Here is an 18,278-nt window from a genome sequence, read left to right on the forward strand (position 1 = left end):
TGTGGATCACAACAAACTGTGGAAAATTCGTAAAGAGATGGGAATACCAGAACACCTGACCTTCCTCCTGAGAAATCTGTATGCGGGTAAAGAAGCAACAGTTAGAACTGGACATGGAACAACAGACTGGTTCCAAATTGGGAAAGGAGAACATCAAGGCTGTATATTGTGACCCTGCTAATTTAACTTATATGCAGAGTACATCATGCAAAATGCTGGACTGGATGAAGCACAAGCTGGAATCAAGATTGACAGGACAAATACCAATAACCTCAGATATGCAGATGACACCACCCTTATGGCAGAAAGCAAAGAAGAACTAAAGTGCCTCTTGATGAAAATGAAAGAGGAGAATGGAAAAACTGGCTTAAAGCTCAACATTCAGAAAACTAAGATCATGTCATCTGGTCCCATCACTTCATGGCAAATAGATGTGGAAACAGTGATAGACTTTATTTTGGGGGGCTCCAAAATCACTGCAGATGGTTACTGCAGCCATGAAATTAAAAGTACGCTTTCTCCTTGGAAGAAAAGCTATGACCAATCTAGACAGCATATTAAAAAGCAGGGACATTACTTTGGCAACAAAGGTCCGTCTAGTCAAAGCTATGGTTTTTCCAGTAGTCATGTATGGATGTGAGATTTGGACTATAAAGAAAGCTGAGCGCCAAAGAATTGATGCTTTTGAACTGTGATGTTGGAGAAAACTCTTGAGAGTCCCTTGGACTGCAAGGAGATCCAACCAGCCCATCCTAAAGGAAATCAGTCCTGAATATTCATTGGAAGGACTGATGCTGAAGCTGAAACTCCAAAACTGTGGCCACCTGATGTGAAGAACTGAGTCATTAGAAAAGACCCTGATGCTGGGAAAGATTGAAGGCAGGAGGAGAAGGGGATAAGAGAGTAAGATGGTTAGATGGCATTACTGACACAATGGACATGAGTTTGAGCAAGCTCCAGGAGCTGGTGGTGGACAGGGAAGCCTGATGTGCTGCAGTCCATGGGGTTGCAAAGAGTTGGACACGACTGAAGGACTGAACTGAAGTATAATATTTAAAGGCTTAATTTCAGTGCCCCTAATTTATGAGATTTCTCATAAATCTCTCACACTTGCTTCCACTCAGAGGGTCACAAACTTAGCTTTAAGATCCAATTACCTGGATTAAAAGATTAAAATATTCTTTGTGTTTTCTCTTTTATTTTCTATTATGTTTTGTACTTATGGTACATCTCAGACATTATCCTTTACTTAATTCGGTTTGTTCCTATTAGCACTTGAGATAAATGAAAGGAAAATAAATCTAGCAGAAACCACAAATGTGCTGATTTTGTGGCATATCCCAGCAAATTTTCCTTTTTTAAAGAAACAAAATATTATCTATCGTCTAGTATCAGAATTTGGAGAAGGCAATGGCACCCCACTCCAGTACTCTTGCCTGGAAAATCCCATGGATGGAGGAGCCTGGCAGGCTGCAGTCCATGGGGTCGCTAAGAGTCGGATATGACTGAGCGACTTCACTTTCACTTTTCACTTTTCACTTTCATGCATTGGAGAAGGAAATGGCAACCCACTCCACTGTTCTTGCCTGGAGAATCCCAGGGGTGGGGGAGCCTGGTGGGCTGCCATCTATGGGGTTGCACCGAGTCAGACACGACTGAAGTGACTTAGCAGCAGCAGCAGCAGTATCAGAATTTAGTCAGAAACTTTGGAACCACAATGTATAGTATTTTACTATATTTGTGACTCTACATATGTTGTTACTGTTTCATATAAAAATAATAATAATACTTATTAAACGAAAATTAAGCCTGACCTTGGTGCCAGTGTTTTAAAATTGCTGTTAACAGTTAAAATGGTATAAAATATCATATGATTTTTTCTAAGGAGAAGAATAAACAGATTGAGTTGTGAAATAATCTCTAGAGCCAGGAATTGTAATTTAGGAAGAGTGTTATGGGTGTGTCTTGACTCATTTGTCGTGTTTATGGTTTTCAGGGAGTTGATGCTGATTTCACATCAGAAAAGCATCGAGCAGCTGCAGGAAACCCTTAGACAGAAGCTGCTTAACGATGATAACTGGAGGGAGAAGGTAACGAAAATGTGACTTTCAGCAGTATGTGTCTTATTTGCTTTTTAAAAATTCTGTCCATTTGCCAGACTACTTCAAATAGGTTTCTTTGCTTCTATGCACACCTTTGATTCCTTCTGGAACTTCCTAGACCAAACATGCTTATGATATATGTTTTTTCCAAAATATTAGACAAGTAGGAAATTAAAAGGAAAAAATAGAATTTGAAACCTTATTAGTTTAAGATAGCTTTTCGTTCTCATGTAAAAGTATAATTTTTACTTTTAAATATTTACTGTTTTTCCCGATAAAATGACAGAATCTGCATTTGACCATATCCTTAAAAACAGGGGAATATTAATTCATTCTTACAGTTTCTCTGCCTTTAAGAAGATAATAAAAGAGAATGAAAAATGACTTAAAATTATTCAGTTATGAACTTTTGGCAGTAAAATAGGTAGCTCACTATTTACAAGGAAAATGTTTGCTTTTAGAGTATGAAAAACTTTTTCATTGATTTTTGTCTTCACAGTTTTCTATATTTTCAAATTTTCAGCAGTGAGTATATATTTCTTTCATAACTTTAAAGAATACAAATTATACTTTTAAAATTATTAGCCTCTGCTTTCTTAGGCCTTGCACAGCTCTAGTCATTAAGGCTAGACATCATCTCCCTATTATAAACTACCGATATTTTTTGACTGATCCCTTGGCTTTATCATGCATACTGTGATGAAACCTTTGCAACCAGCTGTGTCTCTTCCCCTTCCAGTACCTAATCCTAGCTCTAGCCTTCTGTCTCGGTTTTCTGATTATGTCTCACATGTGCATCAGAACTAGAGCTGGCTACTGAAATTCAGATAACTTGACTGAAGTCCCGACAGACTGTTTGGTTATCATTAGATTCTTCTCCTTGGTGACTAGACCTTATAACTTGTAACCCTAAGCAACAAGCAGTGGCCACTTTCAAGCTAACATCTCCACCTGGAATCCCCCACTCTGCCACCCACAAATGAAATCCTCTAGGTGTTGTTGCTGGCTCAGGTCAATTCTAAATTTGTCACTTTCCTTTCCAGCCTTCACACAGTTGGTCACATCCAGTCTGGCCCTCCATAAATCAATCTCCCTTCCCTTGTTGTTTGGGAGTGTTGTAGCACATTCGGGCTATAACAAAATTGATCACTATAAAAGCAGTTCCATATGGGCAACAATAAAAATTTGAGAATATGGACCATGTATCTCATTCTATTTTATTTTGTGGCATAGGCTTTTTCTTCTCCTCTTTCTCTAAAGAGAGTGGAGTTCAGTTCAGTCACTCAGTTGTGTCCGACTCTTTGCGACCCCATGAATCGCAGCACGCCAGGCCTCCATGTCCAACACCAACTCCCGGAGTCTACACAAACCCGTGTCCATCGAGTCGGTGATGCCATCCAGCCATCTCATCCTCTGTTGTCCCCTTCTCCTCCTGCCCCCAATCCTTCCCAGCATTAGGGTCTTTTCCAATGAGTCAACTCTTCACATGAGGTGGCCAAAGTATTGGAGTTTCAGCTTCAACATCAGTCCTTCCAATGAACACCCAGGACTGAGATCCTTTAGGATGGACTGGTTGGATCTTCTTGCAGTCCAAGGGACTCTCAAGAGTCTTCTTCAACACCACAGTTCAAAAGCACCAATTCTTTGGTGCTCAGCTTTCTTCACCGTCCAACTCTCACATCTATACATGACTACTGGAAAAACCATAGCCTTGGCTAGATGGACCTTTGTTGGCAAAGTAATGTCTCTGCTTTTTAACATGCTATCTAGGTTGGTCATAACCTTCCTTCCAAGGAGTAAGCGTCTTTTTATTTCATGGCTGCAATCACCATCAGCAGTGATTTTGGAGCCCAAAAAAATAAAGTCTGACACTGTTTCCACTGTTTCCCCATCTATTTCCCATGAAGTGATGGGACCAGATGCCATGATCTTAGTTTTCTGAATGTTGAGCTTTAAGCCAACTTTTTCACTCTCCTCTTTCACTTTCATCAAGAGGCTCTTTAGTTCTTCTTCACTTTCTGCCATAAGGGTGGTGTCATCTGCATATCTGAGGTTATTGATATTTCTCCCGGCAATTTTAATTCCAGCTTGTATTTCTTCCAGCCCAGCATTTCTCATGATGTAATCTGCATATAAGTTAAATAAGAAAGGTGACAATATACAGCCTCGATGTACTCCTTTTCCTATTTGGAACCAGTCTGTTGTTCCATGTCCAGTTCTAACTGTTGCTTCCTGACCTGTATACAGGTTTCTCAATAGGCAGGTCAGATGGTCTGGTATTCCCATCTCTTTAAGAATTTTCCACAGTTTATTGTGATCCACATAGTCAAGGCTTTGGCATAGTCAATAAAGCAGAAATAGATGTTTTTCTGGAACTCTTTTGCCTTTTTGATGATCCAGTGGATGTTGGCAATTTGATCTCTGATTCCTCTGCCTTTTCTAAAACCAGCTTGAACATCTGGAAGTTCACGGTTCACGTATTGCTGAAGCCTGGCTTGGAGAATTTTGAGCATTACTTTACTAGCATGTGAGATGAGTGCAATTGTGCGGTAGTTCGAGCATTCTTTGGCATTGCCTTTCTTTGGGATTGGAATGAAAACTGACCTTTTCCAGTCCTTTTCATTATAGGGGACTGGAATGCAAAAGTAGGAAGTCAAGAAATACCTGGCGTAACAGGCAAATTTGGCCTTGGAATACAGAATGAAGCAGGGCAAAGACTAATAGAGTTTTGCCAAGAGAACGCACTGGTCATAGCAAACACCCTCTTCCAACAACACAAGAGAAGACTGTACACATGGACATCACCAGATGGTCAGCACCAAAATCAGATTGATTATATTCTTTGCACCCAAAGATGGAGAAGCTCTATACAGTTAGCAAAAACAAGACCAGGAGCAGACTGTGGCTCAGATCATGAACTCCTTATTGCCAAATTCAGAGTTAAATTGAAGAAAGTAGGGAAAACCGCTAGACCACTCAGTTATGATGTAAATCAAATCCCTTATGATTATACAGTGGAAGTGACAAATAGATTTAGGGGACTAGATCTGATAGACAGAGTGCCTGATGAACTATGGACAGAGATTCATGACATTGTACAGGAGACAGGGATCAAGACCATCCCCATGGAAAAGAAATGCAAAAAAGCAAAATGGCTGTCTGAAGAGGCCTTACAAATAGCTGTGGAAAGAAGAGAAGCAAAAAGCAAAGGAGAAAAGGAAAGATATTCCCATCTGAATACGGAGTTCCAAAGAATAGAAAGGAGAGATGAGAAAGCTTTCCTCAGCGATCAATGCAAAGAAATAGAGGAAAATAACAGAATGGGAAAGACTAGAGATCTCTTCAAGAAAATTACAGATACCAAGGGAACATTTCATGCAAAGATGGGCTCGATAAAGGACAGAAATGGTATGGACCTAACAGAAGCAGAAGATATTAAGAAGAGGTGGCAAGAATACACAGAAGAACTGTACAAAAAAGATCTTCACGACCCAGATAATCACGATGGTGTGATCACTCACCTAGAGCCAGACATCCTGGAATGTGAAGTCAAGTGGGCCTTAGAAAGCATCACTATGAACAAAGCTAGTGGAGGTGATGGAATTCCAGTTGAGCTATTTCAAATCCCGAAAGATGATGCTGTGAAAGTGCTGCACTCTAAAGACAACACCCCTTTAATTCTTTAAATATTTTTTTTAGCCTCAGTGTACTCAGTTGGCTAATCTATTCTTATTCACTTCCCATATCCTTACCAATCCATGTTTATAAGTGTGAAAAGATGATCCACCTACCTTTTATAAAAAATCCAAAAAATTCAATTAAAACGAGAGATTATTTTTTACGGCTTCTGTTTTGTCTTGTGATGAAGGTCATTAGCCAGTCTTTCATTATACTCTTTAAGGGACTGGAAATTACCACTCTTTGAAGGGTAGTTTGACTATATGTATGTGTGCATGCTCAGTCACTCAGTCATGTCTGACTCTTTGCGACCCCATGGACTGTAACCTGCCAGGCTCCTCTGTCCATGGGATTCTCCAGACAATAATACTGGAGTGTGTTGTCATTTCTTCCTGCATGTGATCTTCCTGACCCAGGGGTCGAACCTGCATCTCCTGCATTGACAGGCAGATTGTTTACCACTGAGCTACCTGGAAAGCCCTGGCTATATGTATAAAGAAATATTATAAATGTTTCATCCTTTTCTTTTTGGTCCCATCTTGTGAGTCAGAAATTTCACTAATAGAGACTTCCCCGGTAGTCCAATGGCTAAGATTTCACACTCTCGATGCAGGGGCCCAGGTTCGATCCCTGGTTAGGGAACTAGATCCCACATGCTGCAACTAAGAGTTTGCATGCCAGAACTAAAAGATCCTGCATGCCACAACTAACACTCCACACAGCCAAGTAAATAAATAGATAGACATTAAAAAAGAAAGAAAGAAATTTTACTGATGGAAGTATTGTTTGTAGAGATTCACAGATCTTTCCCTCAAACTCCTTAGTTCCTCTTCAACTGAGAGAGTGAACTTCCCTGCTTTTGCTTATGTAGAAGTTCCTCGTCTCCATGATCACACACATCCTTAGGTATTAATCCACTGGAGAAGAAGCGTCAGCACTTATGATCCAGTCTAGTACTGCTGCTCAGTGTGCCCTGTGCCTAAAGTGCTAACTCAGCATGTAGACCAAGTCGGTGTTAGCATCTGACCATATAAGTGTATGCTCCTGCTTTATGCTAAGTTAATTTGTTGATGAAAATAAATCTATATAAGAGTCTCTAAGTTCTTATTAAGATCATGGATATCTTTCTAATAAATTAATTACATCATAGATGTATTTGGCTCATATAATTTTCTATAATATAAGTGGATATTTCATTTTTTGAGAGGACATGACTTTTTGTTAATAAATTTTATCATTTAGTTTAGCAGTAAATCAAGATCCAGACCAGTAAAGCCAATGAATGATAATTACCCTTGGCTATGTTAGTTATCAAGACTATGAATAAAAATTTCCCTGAAAGTCCTCTCATGAGAAAGAAGAATCACTAATATGACATTGTCATCTCTTTCTTGGGTCACTGTGCCTTTGCGTAGGAATGAAATGTTCCCTTTACAAATATATAATACACATATTAGAATAAACTTCATAACTTAAATGCTTTTAACATTCAAAAACAAGTAGATAGCAATTTATGCCTGTGCTTAATTATTTTAGAGTATGTAAAAAGCACATAATAGAATCAATAGTTGCTATGCAACAAGGATGGCACATTTTAAAATAACTGAGTATTTACTAATTGTCATGGATTTTGTTTATTTCAAGTATTACTTTGATGTGAAGAAAGCAAATTAATGTGCAGGGTGAACATTTTAAATTGGTTCCAAATGCAGTGTTGGTACTTTTCAGTTAAAATGTTGTAATTAAAAAATTTCCTACAGCCAGACTTCTTACAATAAGTGATAGTCACTTACTGCCTATCACTTTGTAGTGCCCTTAACAAATTCCAATCAAATATTTTCTTGGATTGTTACTAAAATATCACATTATGGGACATTTTCAATTATACTATTGACCTCATTTTAAACAATACATAGAGCTTGTAGAAACCAATAATTAAAACAAACAAAACCTTACTTCTTCACTAAGTGAATGGGAGAAAAAGTTTACTTCAAGAAATAATCAATTCCAGCATTAAAGGGGGAGGCAAAGAAAATCTCAAATTCTTCTTTAAAATAGAAGAGACAAATGACCTAGTAATTCCTAATGTATTTCAGTGTACTGTTAATCAAATTTATAAGAAACAAGTTATGAAATAAAATTTTACAGGAATAAAGTTGTCGTTTTAAAAAATAGCAGTTTTCCTTTATGTATAATAAATGTATGGCTAAAATGAATATTGAGGGTACACTTTAATTTTTTTAATTGTGCCGTGTATTAATAATTTCCAAAATTGAATTAAGAAAATCATAAAATTTTAGATCAGAATAGCCTGCAAAGATCATTTGATTTAAACCCTTAATCTAGATAATAAAAATAGTCTCCATTATTAACATGTTTACTATATGTCAAGCCTGTGCTGAATGCTTTTCATCAATGTGATCTTAATCACTCTAACATTATTATTCCCATTTGCACATAGAAAAAAATGAGACTCAGAGAAGTTAGATAATTTGCCAAGTTTATATAGCCAGGAATTGAGAACTGATACAACCCCTCCACCTTCAAAAACTGAGAGCTAAACACAAAGTCCAACATGTCTGTATTTGACTTGGGTGGACTAATAGGAACCAGATTTACTGTCCTTTCTGAAACAACTAAAACACTGGAGAAAAGATAGAAAACAATGTTTTCAAGGCTCTGGACATCAGGCAGTGAAGGATAGTGATTCCTAGAGACAGGAGACAAACAAGGTAACCCCTATCATTATTCTTAATTAGTACCTTGAAATAGATTTAAGGCTATGGTAGAAGGAGTGGGAATCCAGGTGGAGTCTGGCAGATTCTGAGTTGAGGAGACCTTGCTAAGAGTCCAGGGAGATCTATGTGGCTAGAATTCACAGTTGAGTGTTCTCAGGAGAGAACTGCCCAGAGAAAGAATGTTGGATATCTGCAAAGAATCCCCATTAAGTATATATGACCCATGCATATATGTGGGGAAACTACCTAGAGCCAGGGAGATGGATCTGAAAGGATTAGAGATAAGAGTACCAAATCCTTACATGAGGTCAATAATAATGTCTGTTCTCACCAGCCAGACTGGAAAGCCAACAATTCACAGGGGACTGGGTAAAGTTCTCAGAAGGGTCTTGCATGAATTGTAGGGAATAGTTAGCCTTAGACTAAATGCTGAGCTGGTCCTGCCTAACAAATTTTAAAAGGAAGACCTTAAAAAATATCAGGCCAATTCCAAGAAAGTTAACTGCTCCCAGAAAAGAATTCAAGATTATTTATAAGAATACAAAAATATCCAGTATTTAACAAAGTAAAATTCACAATGCATCCAATCAAAAAATTGCCATGCATGGGAATAGGAAAATAGAACTCATAGTGAGAAGAAAAGTCAACAAATAAAAATTGACTCAGAAAGGCAGACGTTAGAATTATCAGACAAGGACATTAAAACAGTTATAATAACTGTATTCTTTATGTCCAAAAACTAGAGGAAAAATTGACCATGTTAAGAGGAGGTGTAGAAGATATAAAAAAGATCTAAACTGAATTTATAGAGATGAAAATTACAGTATCTGAAATGAAAAATACACTGGATGGGATTAATGGAAAATTAAACATCCCAGAAGAAAAGTTTAGTGAACCTGGAGACTCAGCAATAGAAGCTATACAATGAGATAAAAGAGACTCAGAACACACAAACAAAGAGCATCAGTGAGCTGTGAAACAAATTCAAGTGGCCTAATGTATGTATAATTGGACTCCCTATAGGACAGGAAAGAGGACAGAAGAAATATTTGAAGCAATAATGACTAAAAACTTAAAGTTTAATGAGAACTATAAACCCACAGATTCAAGGAACTCAATAAAGCTCAAGCACACCAAGAGACATTATAATCCAGTTACTCAAAAATGTTGATTAAAAAATCTTAAAAGCAACTAGCGAATAAAAGACATATATAGAGGAACAAAGATAAGGATGAGAGCAGATTTTTTAAAAATCATAAACAATGTAAGCAAGAAGATAGTGGGGCTGAAAGTACTGAAAGAAGGGTTGGGCAGCGGTGAGGGGGTGGCAGTGGGAGCTGCTATCTTAGAAATTCTATACAAAGTGAAAACATTTTTCAAAACATGAGGGTAAAAGAAAGGTCTTTCAGAATGAAAAAGCTGAAAAAAATGTATCACCAGTACACCCACACTATAAGAAATGTTAAAAGTCCTTTATTCAGAAGGAAAATTATACCAGATAGAAATAGGGATCTATACAAAAGAATGCAGAACATCAGAAATGGTAGCAACATGAATAAGTATGATATTTTTATCATTTAAATTTCTTTATAATTGACTGTTTTTAAAAATTAGTAATCTAATATGACATTTATAGCATGTAGAAGCAAAATATATGACAATACCACAATAGCTGGGAAGGGAGAGAGGAAGTATGCTGTTGTAAGATTCTTTATTTTAAGTGAAAATATAATTTATTGACTGTCTTAACTGCAGGGTTCAGTGGTGAGCTACCTTCAGGCACAGCTGGATTCAGGGCTCTCAAGCTGGTTTTCTGCCAGACTGGCTTCTTTTTCAGACTCAGGGTTGTCCCTCCTGATAGCAAATGTTTCCCTTCACTTTTCTACATTCTTAGCAAGAGACTGACTGTGGCTGTCAGATTCTAACTGAACCATGTCCTCAGTCTTGGACCAAACATGACAGCTGGCAAGACTGGGTATATTGGTTCACTCAGGCCTGGGTCACATGTTCATCCTTGCAGGACAGAATCCCACTCAATCATATTGACTGATAGTAGGAGAAGAATGAATCACTACAAAAAAGGAAAATAACAAATATCCCCTGAAGTTCCCAGATAAGAGATGGGCCAAGAGATAGGGCAACAGGTGAGCAAACTGACAACCAGCTGGGAAGTACAGTGGACCCTTCTGGGGTATCTTCCTGGCAGATTACCCTTCTCTCTGAGAATTTCTCCACCTGCATGGGTTGAGTCAGATTCCTTTCATTTTGCCCCCATAGGACCACTCTGCACCCTTGAAACCTTGCTTTCTATCCCCAAAGCCTGAACTGAATGGATGAGAGTAATAGTTCCTGGACCCTCTAACTCTTGATTGGGATTGGTGAGTAGGGAACAATGGCAGAAGATTTAAGGAAAGGAGGAAGGGGTCCTTTCATTCTAGTTATATCCACTAACCAAACCACAGACCCCCTTTTCCCCTAGCTTTATAGAGATATAACTGACATCTGACACTGTGTAAGTTCATGATGTACAACATGATCTCTCTCACACACACACATACACACATATATATAGCTTAACAATTACCACAATAAGATTAGTTAACACATTCTTCACACAATTATCTTTGTTGTTTTGGTAGTGAGAATATTTAGATTCTTATACAATATATAAAGTGATATGTCACTAGGAGATAGACTGCATAAAGTTAAAAATATATTCTGTAAACTCTAAACCAACTACAAAAATAGAAGAATAAAGAGTTACAGCTAATAAGCTAACAAAGGATTGGAAATTGAATTTAAAAATAATGCAAAAGAAGACAGAAAAAAAGGGGAAAACAATGAGATGGGCCAAATAGAAAGCACATAGCAAGACAGATTTAAAGCTAGTCATATCAATAATCAGATTAAATATAAATGGTCTAAACCAGAGATCAGCAAACTTTTCCTATAAAGGTCTAATTTTAGTAAATATTTTTGGTTTCTGGACCATACAGTCTCTGTTGCAACCACTCCACTCTGCCCCTGTAGCTTAAAAGCAGCCACAGATGATATGCAAATGAATGGGCATGGCTGAAGTTTAGTCTGTGGGCCATAGTTTGCCAAGCCCTTATCTAAATATCCCCATTAAAAGACAGAGATTGTCATGTTGGATAAAAGTGCAAGATTCTACTATATGTTGCCTATAAGAAATGTATTTTTATATAAAGAAATATTTTAACAAAGAGGCTAAAAGTAATGGATGGAAAAAGAAGCTAGAGTTGCTACATTATAATCAAAATAGAGTTCAGAGAAAGAAATCAGAGTATTTAGAATATTACCAAAGATAAAGAAAGTCATTTCATAATGATAAAGGGGTTGGTTCACCAAGAGGACATTTAACCCTAAATGTTTTTTCACCTAGAAACAGAACTTTAAAAATTAAGCAAAATGTGATAGAACTGCAAGGAGAAATAGACAAATCTTTAGAGTCAGAGATGTCAATAGCTCTCTCTCAATAATTGATAGGAAAAATACCCAGAAAAACCATTAAGGATATATACTATGGAAAATAGTAAAATAGTTTATTTTTAAGAAATATTAACAAATATGACTTAATTGATACATATAGAATTCTTCATTTAACAGCAAAATATGCATTCTCCTCATGTGTGCATGGGACATTTATTAAAGTAGATCATATACTGGGAATAAATGTCTTAACAAATTTAAAGAATTCACTGGACATGACTTTGAACAAACTCCGAGAGACAGTGAAGGACAGGGAAGCCTGGCATGCTGCAGTCCATGGGGTCACAAAGAGTCAGACATAACTGAACAACTGAACAACAACAACAAAAAAGAATTCAAGCCATACAAAGTATTTTCTCTAACCACAATGGAATTAAATTAGAATTCATTAACAGAAAGTTATCTGGAAAAAAATCCCCCAATATTTTGAAACTAAATAAATACCAACTCCATTCCCTTAACCACTGTGCCATGTAGGTGTGTGGGGAAACAAGGTGCATGGGAAAACTCACCACACTGAGCTATGGAGTCCACCAGAGACATCTGAGTGCACAGCCTGCCCCACCTCGTGGTAGCTCTAAGATCTTGGTGAAGTTACTAAATTTCTCTGAGCCTACTTCATATCTATACTGTGGGAACAATAATTACTATACGTTCTTTCAGAATTGTTATAAGAATTAAATGAGTTAGTAGAGGAAAAGAGCCCTATATCTTACAACCTAGCTTGTATGAGGTACTCAGTGAACATTCTCTCCTTCGGTCCTCAGTTTCCTCAGTTCTTGGCAGGACTTCAATACTTAGTCTGATTCCTTAGCATTTGCATTTTTAATTACAAAGGCTAGTGTTTGAATAGTCATCTACTTTTATAACATAGTTATTCAGTGGTTAATTTAGAGATAATCTGAAATACTAGTTTTCAATTACAATTTGTTTTTAACTTTTAGAAAATAGTATAATCATTTTTGGGCTTCCCTGGTGGCTCAGATAGTAAAGAATCTGTCTGCGATGACAGAAACCTGGGTTCAATCCCTGGATCGGGAAGATCCCCTGGAGAAGGGAATGGCAACGCACTCCAGTATTCTTGCCTGGAAAACTCCATGGACAGAGGAGCCTGGGGGGCTACAGTCCACAGGGTTGCAAAGAGTCCAACATGACTGAGCAATTTTCACTCACGCATAATCATTTTCAGGAGGTATATTAATATTTTGTTTAATGATAAATGTACATCAAATATAAACAAGTGGTCTAATTTCTACTTGACATCTGAAATTTCCTTGGTTTTAAAGGGATCATCAAGTAAAAAGTGATTATGTTGTAACATGGTGTCTGCCTCCATGAACAGTGTCTCACTCTATCTCGCTGTGCACAATGTTCATTGAACCCATGCTAGGCAAGGCACAAGCAGGGAAGCTGGAAGAAAACTCAAGGAGTCGTAGGAATTGCAAACACATTTATTTTCCCCTGACTGGCACAGCAGCGCTAGCAACAGATACGCTGTATTCTCTCCTCTTGTGATTGACCCAGCGGTCACAGCCATAACACAGCCTCACCGCCATAACGCAGCCAAAACGTAACTGCAAGGGGTTTTTCAGGTGGAGCTTATATAAGCTTACAGAACAAAGGTAGCCAGTGGCCAAGTGAGTACCTTGTGATGTGCATGCGCAGTGCTATAAGTGAGCTCAACTGTTATATAATCATTATTTACAAAACATGGGGCAAGAGTGAAAGGACATGGTGAGAGAGCCTGACCACCACCATCTTGGCTAATTTGCTCTTTCCCTACAAACAGAAAATGATATCAGAATCAACCAGAAAGATCTCACTTGGAAAACAGTGAAAAGACAGCATTTTGCACATTAGTATTAGAAACAAATATTATAAAACACTAATTATGCATTTCAACACAAATACAGAAAGAATTTTAAAAATATACTCAGAATGCTTTGAAGTCTTCAGAAGGCCTTCAGGAATGAGACAGTTGAGCTAGAGGAAGATACGGATGAACTAAAATCTGGAATGTGTACACAGACAACAATTGATTTTACTTTCTCTAACTCTTGACCTCATATTTTTATTCATGCTTTTTTTTAAATTAGGATTTCCTCAGATTATCAGAATTACTATTATATAAAGCAGTTCATATTTTATGTATGTACCATCACCTAATTTATTTATTTTTCATAAACATAAGTCCTGCCATCTAAGATACTGTAAACAAACAGCTGTTATCAACATGTAGAAAACACAAACATGACAATTTCACATGAATTCATCTTCTCAATGACAATATACCAGCTTAAGCAAGTCATTGTTGGTGGGCTCATCATTTTGTTCAGACTCTTCAGGTCATGAAGGAACCGGCAGTGTTCTCTCTCTGCACTACAGAGTCAACACATTCAGATGGCTTTTGACTTGCCATTGCAGCTTCCTTAAATATTTAGAAGTTCCACCTGAAGCTCATCCCTTTGCTTCTCTTTTTCAGGTTGTACAAATTAAAAAGCAAATCAGTCCATCACTCTTCTCCTTTCTATCTGTAGTGCTTTTTCTTTCCCACCCTCTGTCTGCTCCTTCCTTTTTCCCTCTCTCCTTACCTACACTAGTTTATTCCAAGGAATAGTTCAGGGGGCAAAGAGCCCTTTCTTCCTGGATCAGGTAGAACAGAACAATCTACTCATTCAACCAGTCAGCCACCCCCTTTCCTTCCCTGAATGCATCCTTTGTTTCATCTTCAAGGGACTCTGCTGATTTGCTAAATGACCTTTTCCTCATAATTTAAAGAACTTCTGTTTTTAAAAGTTCTTCTCAAGTCCTTCTGTCACCTAATTTACAATTTGTCCTGTCCCACCTCGTTTGTGCACGTTCTTCTTCTCTTAGTTTGAGTCCATATTTTGAAAGATGTCTTTCTATCCTAAAATAACTATCTGGTTCTACCAGTTAACTACACAAGCAAATTTTTTTGAACACTTGACATTTTAGTACCTCAGCACAAATTTTTCTTTAGCTTCTCAAAAAATGTTTATTTACTCTCTTTTTTAAAATAGTGTCAAGGTATCTTGTGGACTATTAACTCAAAGTTTTCTGAATGTTTTGTATTTGATTTCCTCCTTTCATGTGTTCTTAACTTATCTATTCCAGCATGGCTAGAGTACAGTAATCAAATGGGAAATACAGTTTGAAAGTCAGGTTGGAGAAGTCCAGGGCTGCCATACATGGTATCCTACTTGTGCCATGAATAACAGCACAGGCCAGGGGAGAGAAGGAAGGTGAAACCAGGCCTGGGCTCTGCTCACCATGTCCTGTGCCCTGCCCAAGGCTGTGTTTATCTAACGAAGGTGTGCTTTATTGATTCTTGCAAAGGTGTCATAGGGGCTGGTGGTGGTCCAGTAGAAGATAATGTATGGGAGTTTGTCTTTTATAATGCAGTGAAAAGCCATCAAGAGGGAATAAAAGAATTCAGTGTATAGTTTGTGAAGAACACTCTGCTGTGTATCAGGGGTTGGAGAGAGGCAGGAGTAGAAGTAAGGAGACCAGTCGGGAGGTGGTGATGACCACAACTAGGGTGGTGATAGTAAGAAGTGCAGAGAAATCAATAGATTCAGTGTATCTTTTGGAGGCAAAATGAGCAGAGCTTGATGGTGGATTAGGTGTGGAAGGTAAAGGAGCGAGAAGTGTGAAAGGCAATTGTTCCAGTTACTGACTTGAATAACTCCATGGGTGGTGGTGCACATCCTGAGATGGGGAGCACTGAGGAAGGAACAGGTGGGAGGGGATTGTATCAAGATCTCTGGTACAGATAGTTTATTTGAGACACCTGTGATGTATCTCTATGGCTACCAGGAGGCAAGAACAAATGTAGCTGAAATTCAGAAGAACACCTGCTCTTTTCTCTAAGTGCCCTGAGGCTTTCCTTGCTTTTCACAATCTGATAGCAACCTATCTGAACAATTCTGTCATGTGCCTAAATGATTATCGGTATTCTTTCCTCCAAACAATCTAGAAATTTATTTTGAAAGAACCAAAACAACTGTGCTGCAGTGAGTATAAGCATGAGTGTTTTGCCTTAAGGCAAATGACCAGTGCAATAAGCCCTACTGACCCCATACTGAGGCTGGTCTTCTATCTGCATTTTATGTAATTTAAAGGGCTCCCTGCAAAGTTCTTTAGCAAACTTTCTGTTTCCCAGTTTTAGTGTTCCCTTGAGAAATTCAAGTTGACCTCTCTCCTACTCTTCTTACTGGCTTGAGAATCACAGTCACAGTAAGTCAGGTTTGACAGTTTTTCTCCCAAGTTATCTGCATTTACTTGGTCTTAGAATTTATAATCTAAATAATTTATAATGGCACAATGTAAATCTAGAGCCAACCTGTCACTGGGATCCCTTCTCTAATCCACTAGATAAACTCCCAGGCGTGAATGACTCCAGTACTCATAGATTTGTTCTCTCTTGCTCAAGTAGGCAGAGCCAAAACCAATGACTAAAAACCACAGGGAGAGAGATGTTGGCTCAACTAAAGGAAAAGCTTCCTAATGCTTAGCGCTGTCTGAAAATGGAAGCGCCTGCTGGGGAAGGAGTGAGTTATGGTTTGTGGTGGTGTCAAGGCATAGAGCAGATAATCATTTGGTGCAGATTCCATGGTAGAGATTGAAGTCAGGGTATAGCAGTAATCTCCACTGACTATTGAATTCCTGCTCCTGCAAGAGCTTTACACAGATGTTTTGTTTCATTTAATCCTCATAACAACCCCCAAGGGAATCAGTTATAACCCCACCAGGAGAGGTTACAGTCACAATTTAAGATCACACAGCTAGAGTGACAGAGTCAGGATTTAGAGCCAGGATTTAAACTCTGAGTCCAAAGCCTTTGTTTATCCTTCCACAATTCATGGAAGCTTGAGAAAATGAACTAGGGGATTTTTAAGGTCCCTTCCAGCACTGTGGTTCTAAGTTGAAATCTGGATACAGGCATCACTGACTATGTTTTCCTTCAATCACCCTTCTGGCTTCAATCTCATTAAAATGATAATCTATGACTCCAAAACAGTCTGTGATCTCCATCAAGAAAGACCCGTTTTTTAAAAACCAGCATTTATACCTCGTATCCACTTTGAGTTTTCAACAGAACTTAGTGTGAGAGCCTCAAAATCTTTTATTATTTTTTCCTTATAGGGTTGCTGGAAAAGGACAGAGTTTACACTATAAATGTACAGAAGACTAAGCTTTTAGTGTTTCTGAAAACTTATAATATATTGTCCTAACTTCTCTACTCATTTTACAGGTCTTAGAAGATCTGGAGATATTTGACCCAAGGTCAACTTTTCTGTCCAAGTTCTGAGTCAGATTTTTTTTAACACTAGAATTTAAAAATTCATGTTGGAATTAGAATTTTTAAATGATTAGACCCTAAGAGTTCTCATCACAAGGAAAAGTTCTATTTCTTTAATTTTGTATCTATATGAGATGATGGATGTTCTGTAAACTTTTGTGATAATAACTTCAGGATATATGTAAGTGAAATCTTTATACTGTATACCTTAAACTTATATAGTACTGTATGTCAGTTATATCAACAAAACTGGAAGAAAAAATGAGTCTGAAAATAGGCTTAATTTACTTATGATAATATGGTGTTAAATTTACTTATGATAATATGTGTGTTAAATGCTATTTTCTAGATTGAAGCTGAACTCTCCAAGGAAAGAGCCCAACATTTGGTTGAATTTCAGGAGCAAGCTCTTCTCTTTAAGGAAGAAGCTAAACTGAAACTTGATATTGAAAAGGAAAAACACCAAGAAATAATCCAAAAGTATAAGAAAGAACAAGAAGAACTACAAATGAAGGTCTGTCATTATGATATTCATCATCATTTAATGGATTTGAAACTGTAGATGTTGGTTATTTCCTCCTAAGGACAACACTATATTCCTAACTCCTATAGATTTCCTCATGGTCATCACAGCTTATTTTTAGATAGAATGATTTGGCTATTCTCCATAATGAATGACTGAGATAAATTATATAAGAATATAATCCAGCTATGTATGGAATTTTTCCTACTAAATAAACATATTTTTAAAACAGCATAAATTACATAACTAATAATTAGCATGGTTAGATATTCTAATACCTCAAATGTCCAACTAAGGATAATGATGTGTTTTACATAATTAAAATTTTACCAACAACTAAAGTCTATCCCCTTTAGTTGCAAATGTTTTCAATTCTAGTTTTGAGTGAAGGGGAAATATTTTTT

General features: G+C 37.5%; 1 protein-coding gene across 20 annotated transcripts in view; it reads left to right on the top strand.

The window, feature by feature from the left end:
- LEKR1 (leucine, glutamate and lysine rich 1) overlaps positions 1 to 18,278 on the top strand; it is a 207,274-nt gene that overhangs the window by 168,757 nt on the left and 20,239 nt on the right. For 15 of the 20 annotated variants that reach the window (XR_014076931.1, XR_014076929.1, XM_081570637.1 and 12 more), the window contains 2 exons: positions 1,997 to 2,090; positions 17,701 to 17,865. Coding sequence is in view for 13 of the 20 variants with exons in the window: in XM_081570637.1 (XP_081426763.1) it covers positions 1,997 to 2,090; positions 17,701 to 17,865 (259 nt within the window). In the remaining 7 variants the exon portion in view is untranslated. Of the gene's footprint in view, positions 1 to 1,996; positions 2,091 to 17,700; positions 17,866 to 18,278 lie in introns of those variants that run through there. The other 5 variants (XR_014076927.1, XR_014076925.1, XR_014076932.1 and 2 more) reach the window with 1 other exon arrangement.

The sequence above is a fragment of the Giraffa tippelskirchi genome, chromosome 2 (assembly GCF_054371585.1).
Source record: "Giraffa tippelskirchi isolate mGirTip1 chromosome 2, T2T-mGirTip1v1.2.pri, whole genome shotgun sequence".
Lineage (NCBI taxonomy): Eukaryota > Metazoa > Chordata > Mammalia > Artiodactyla > Giraffidae > Giraffa > Giraffa tippelskirchi.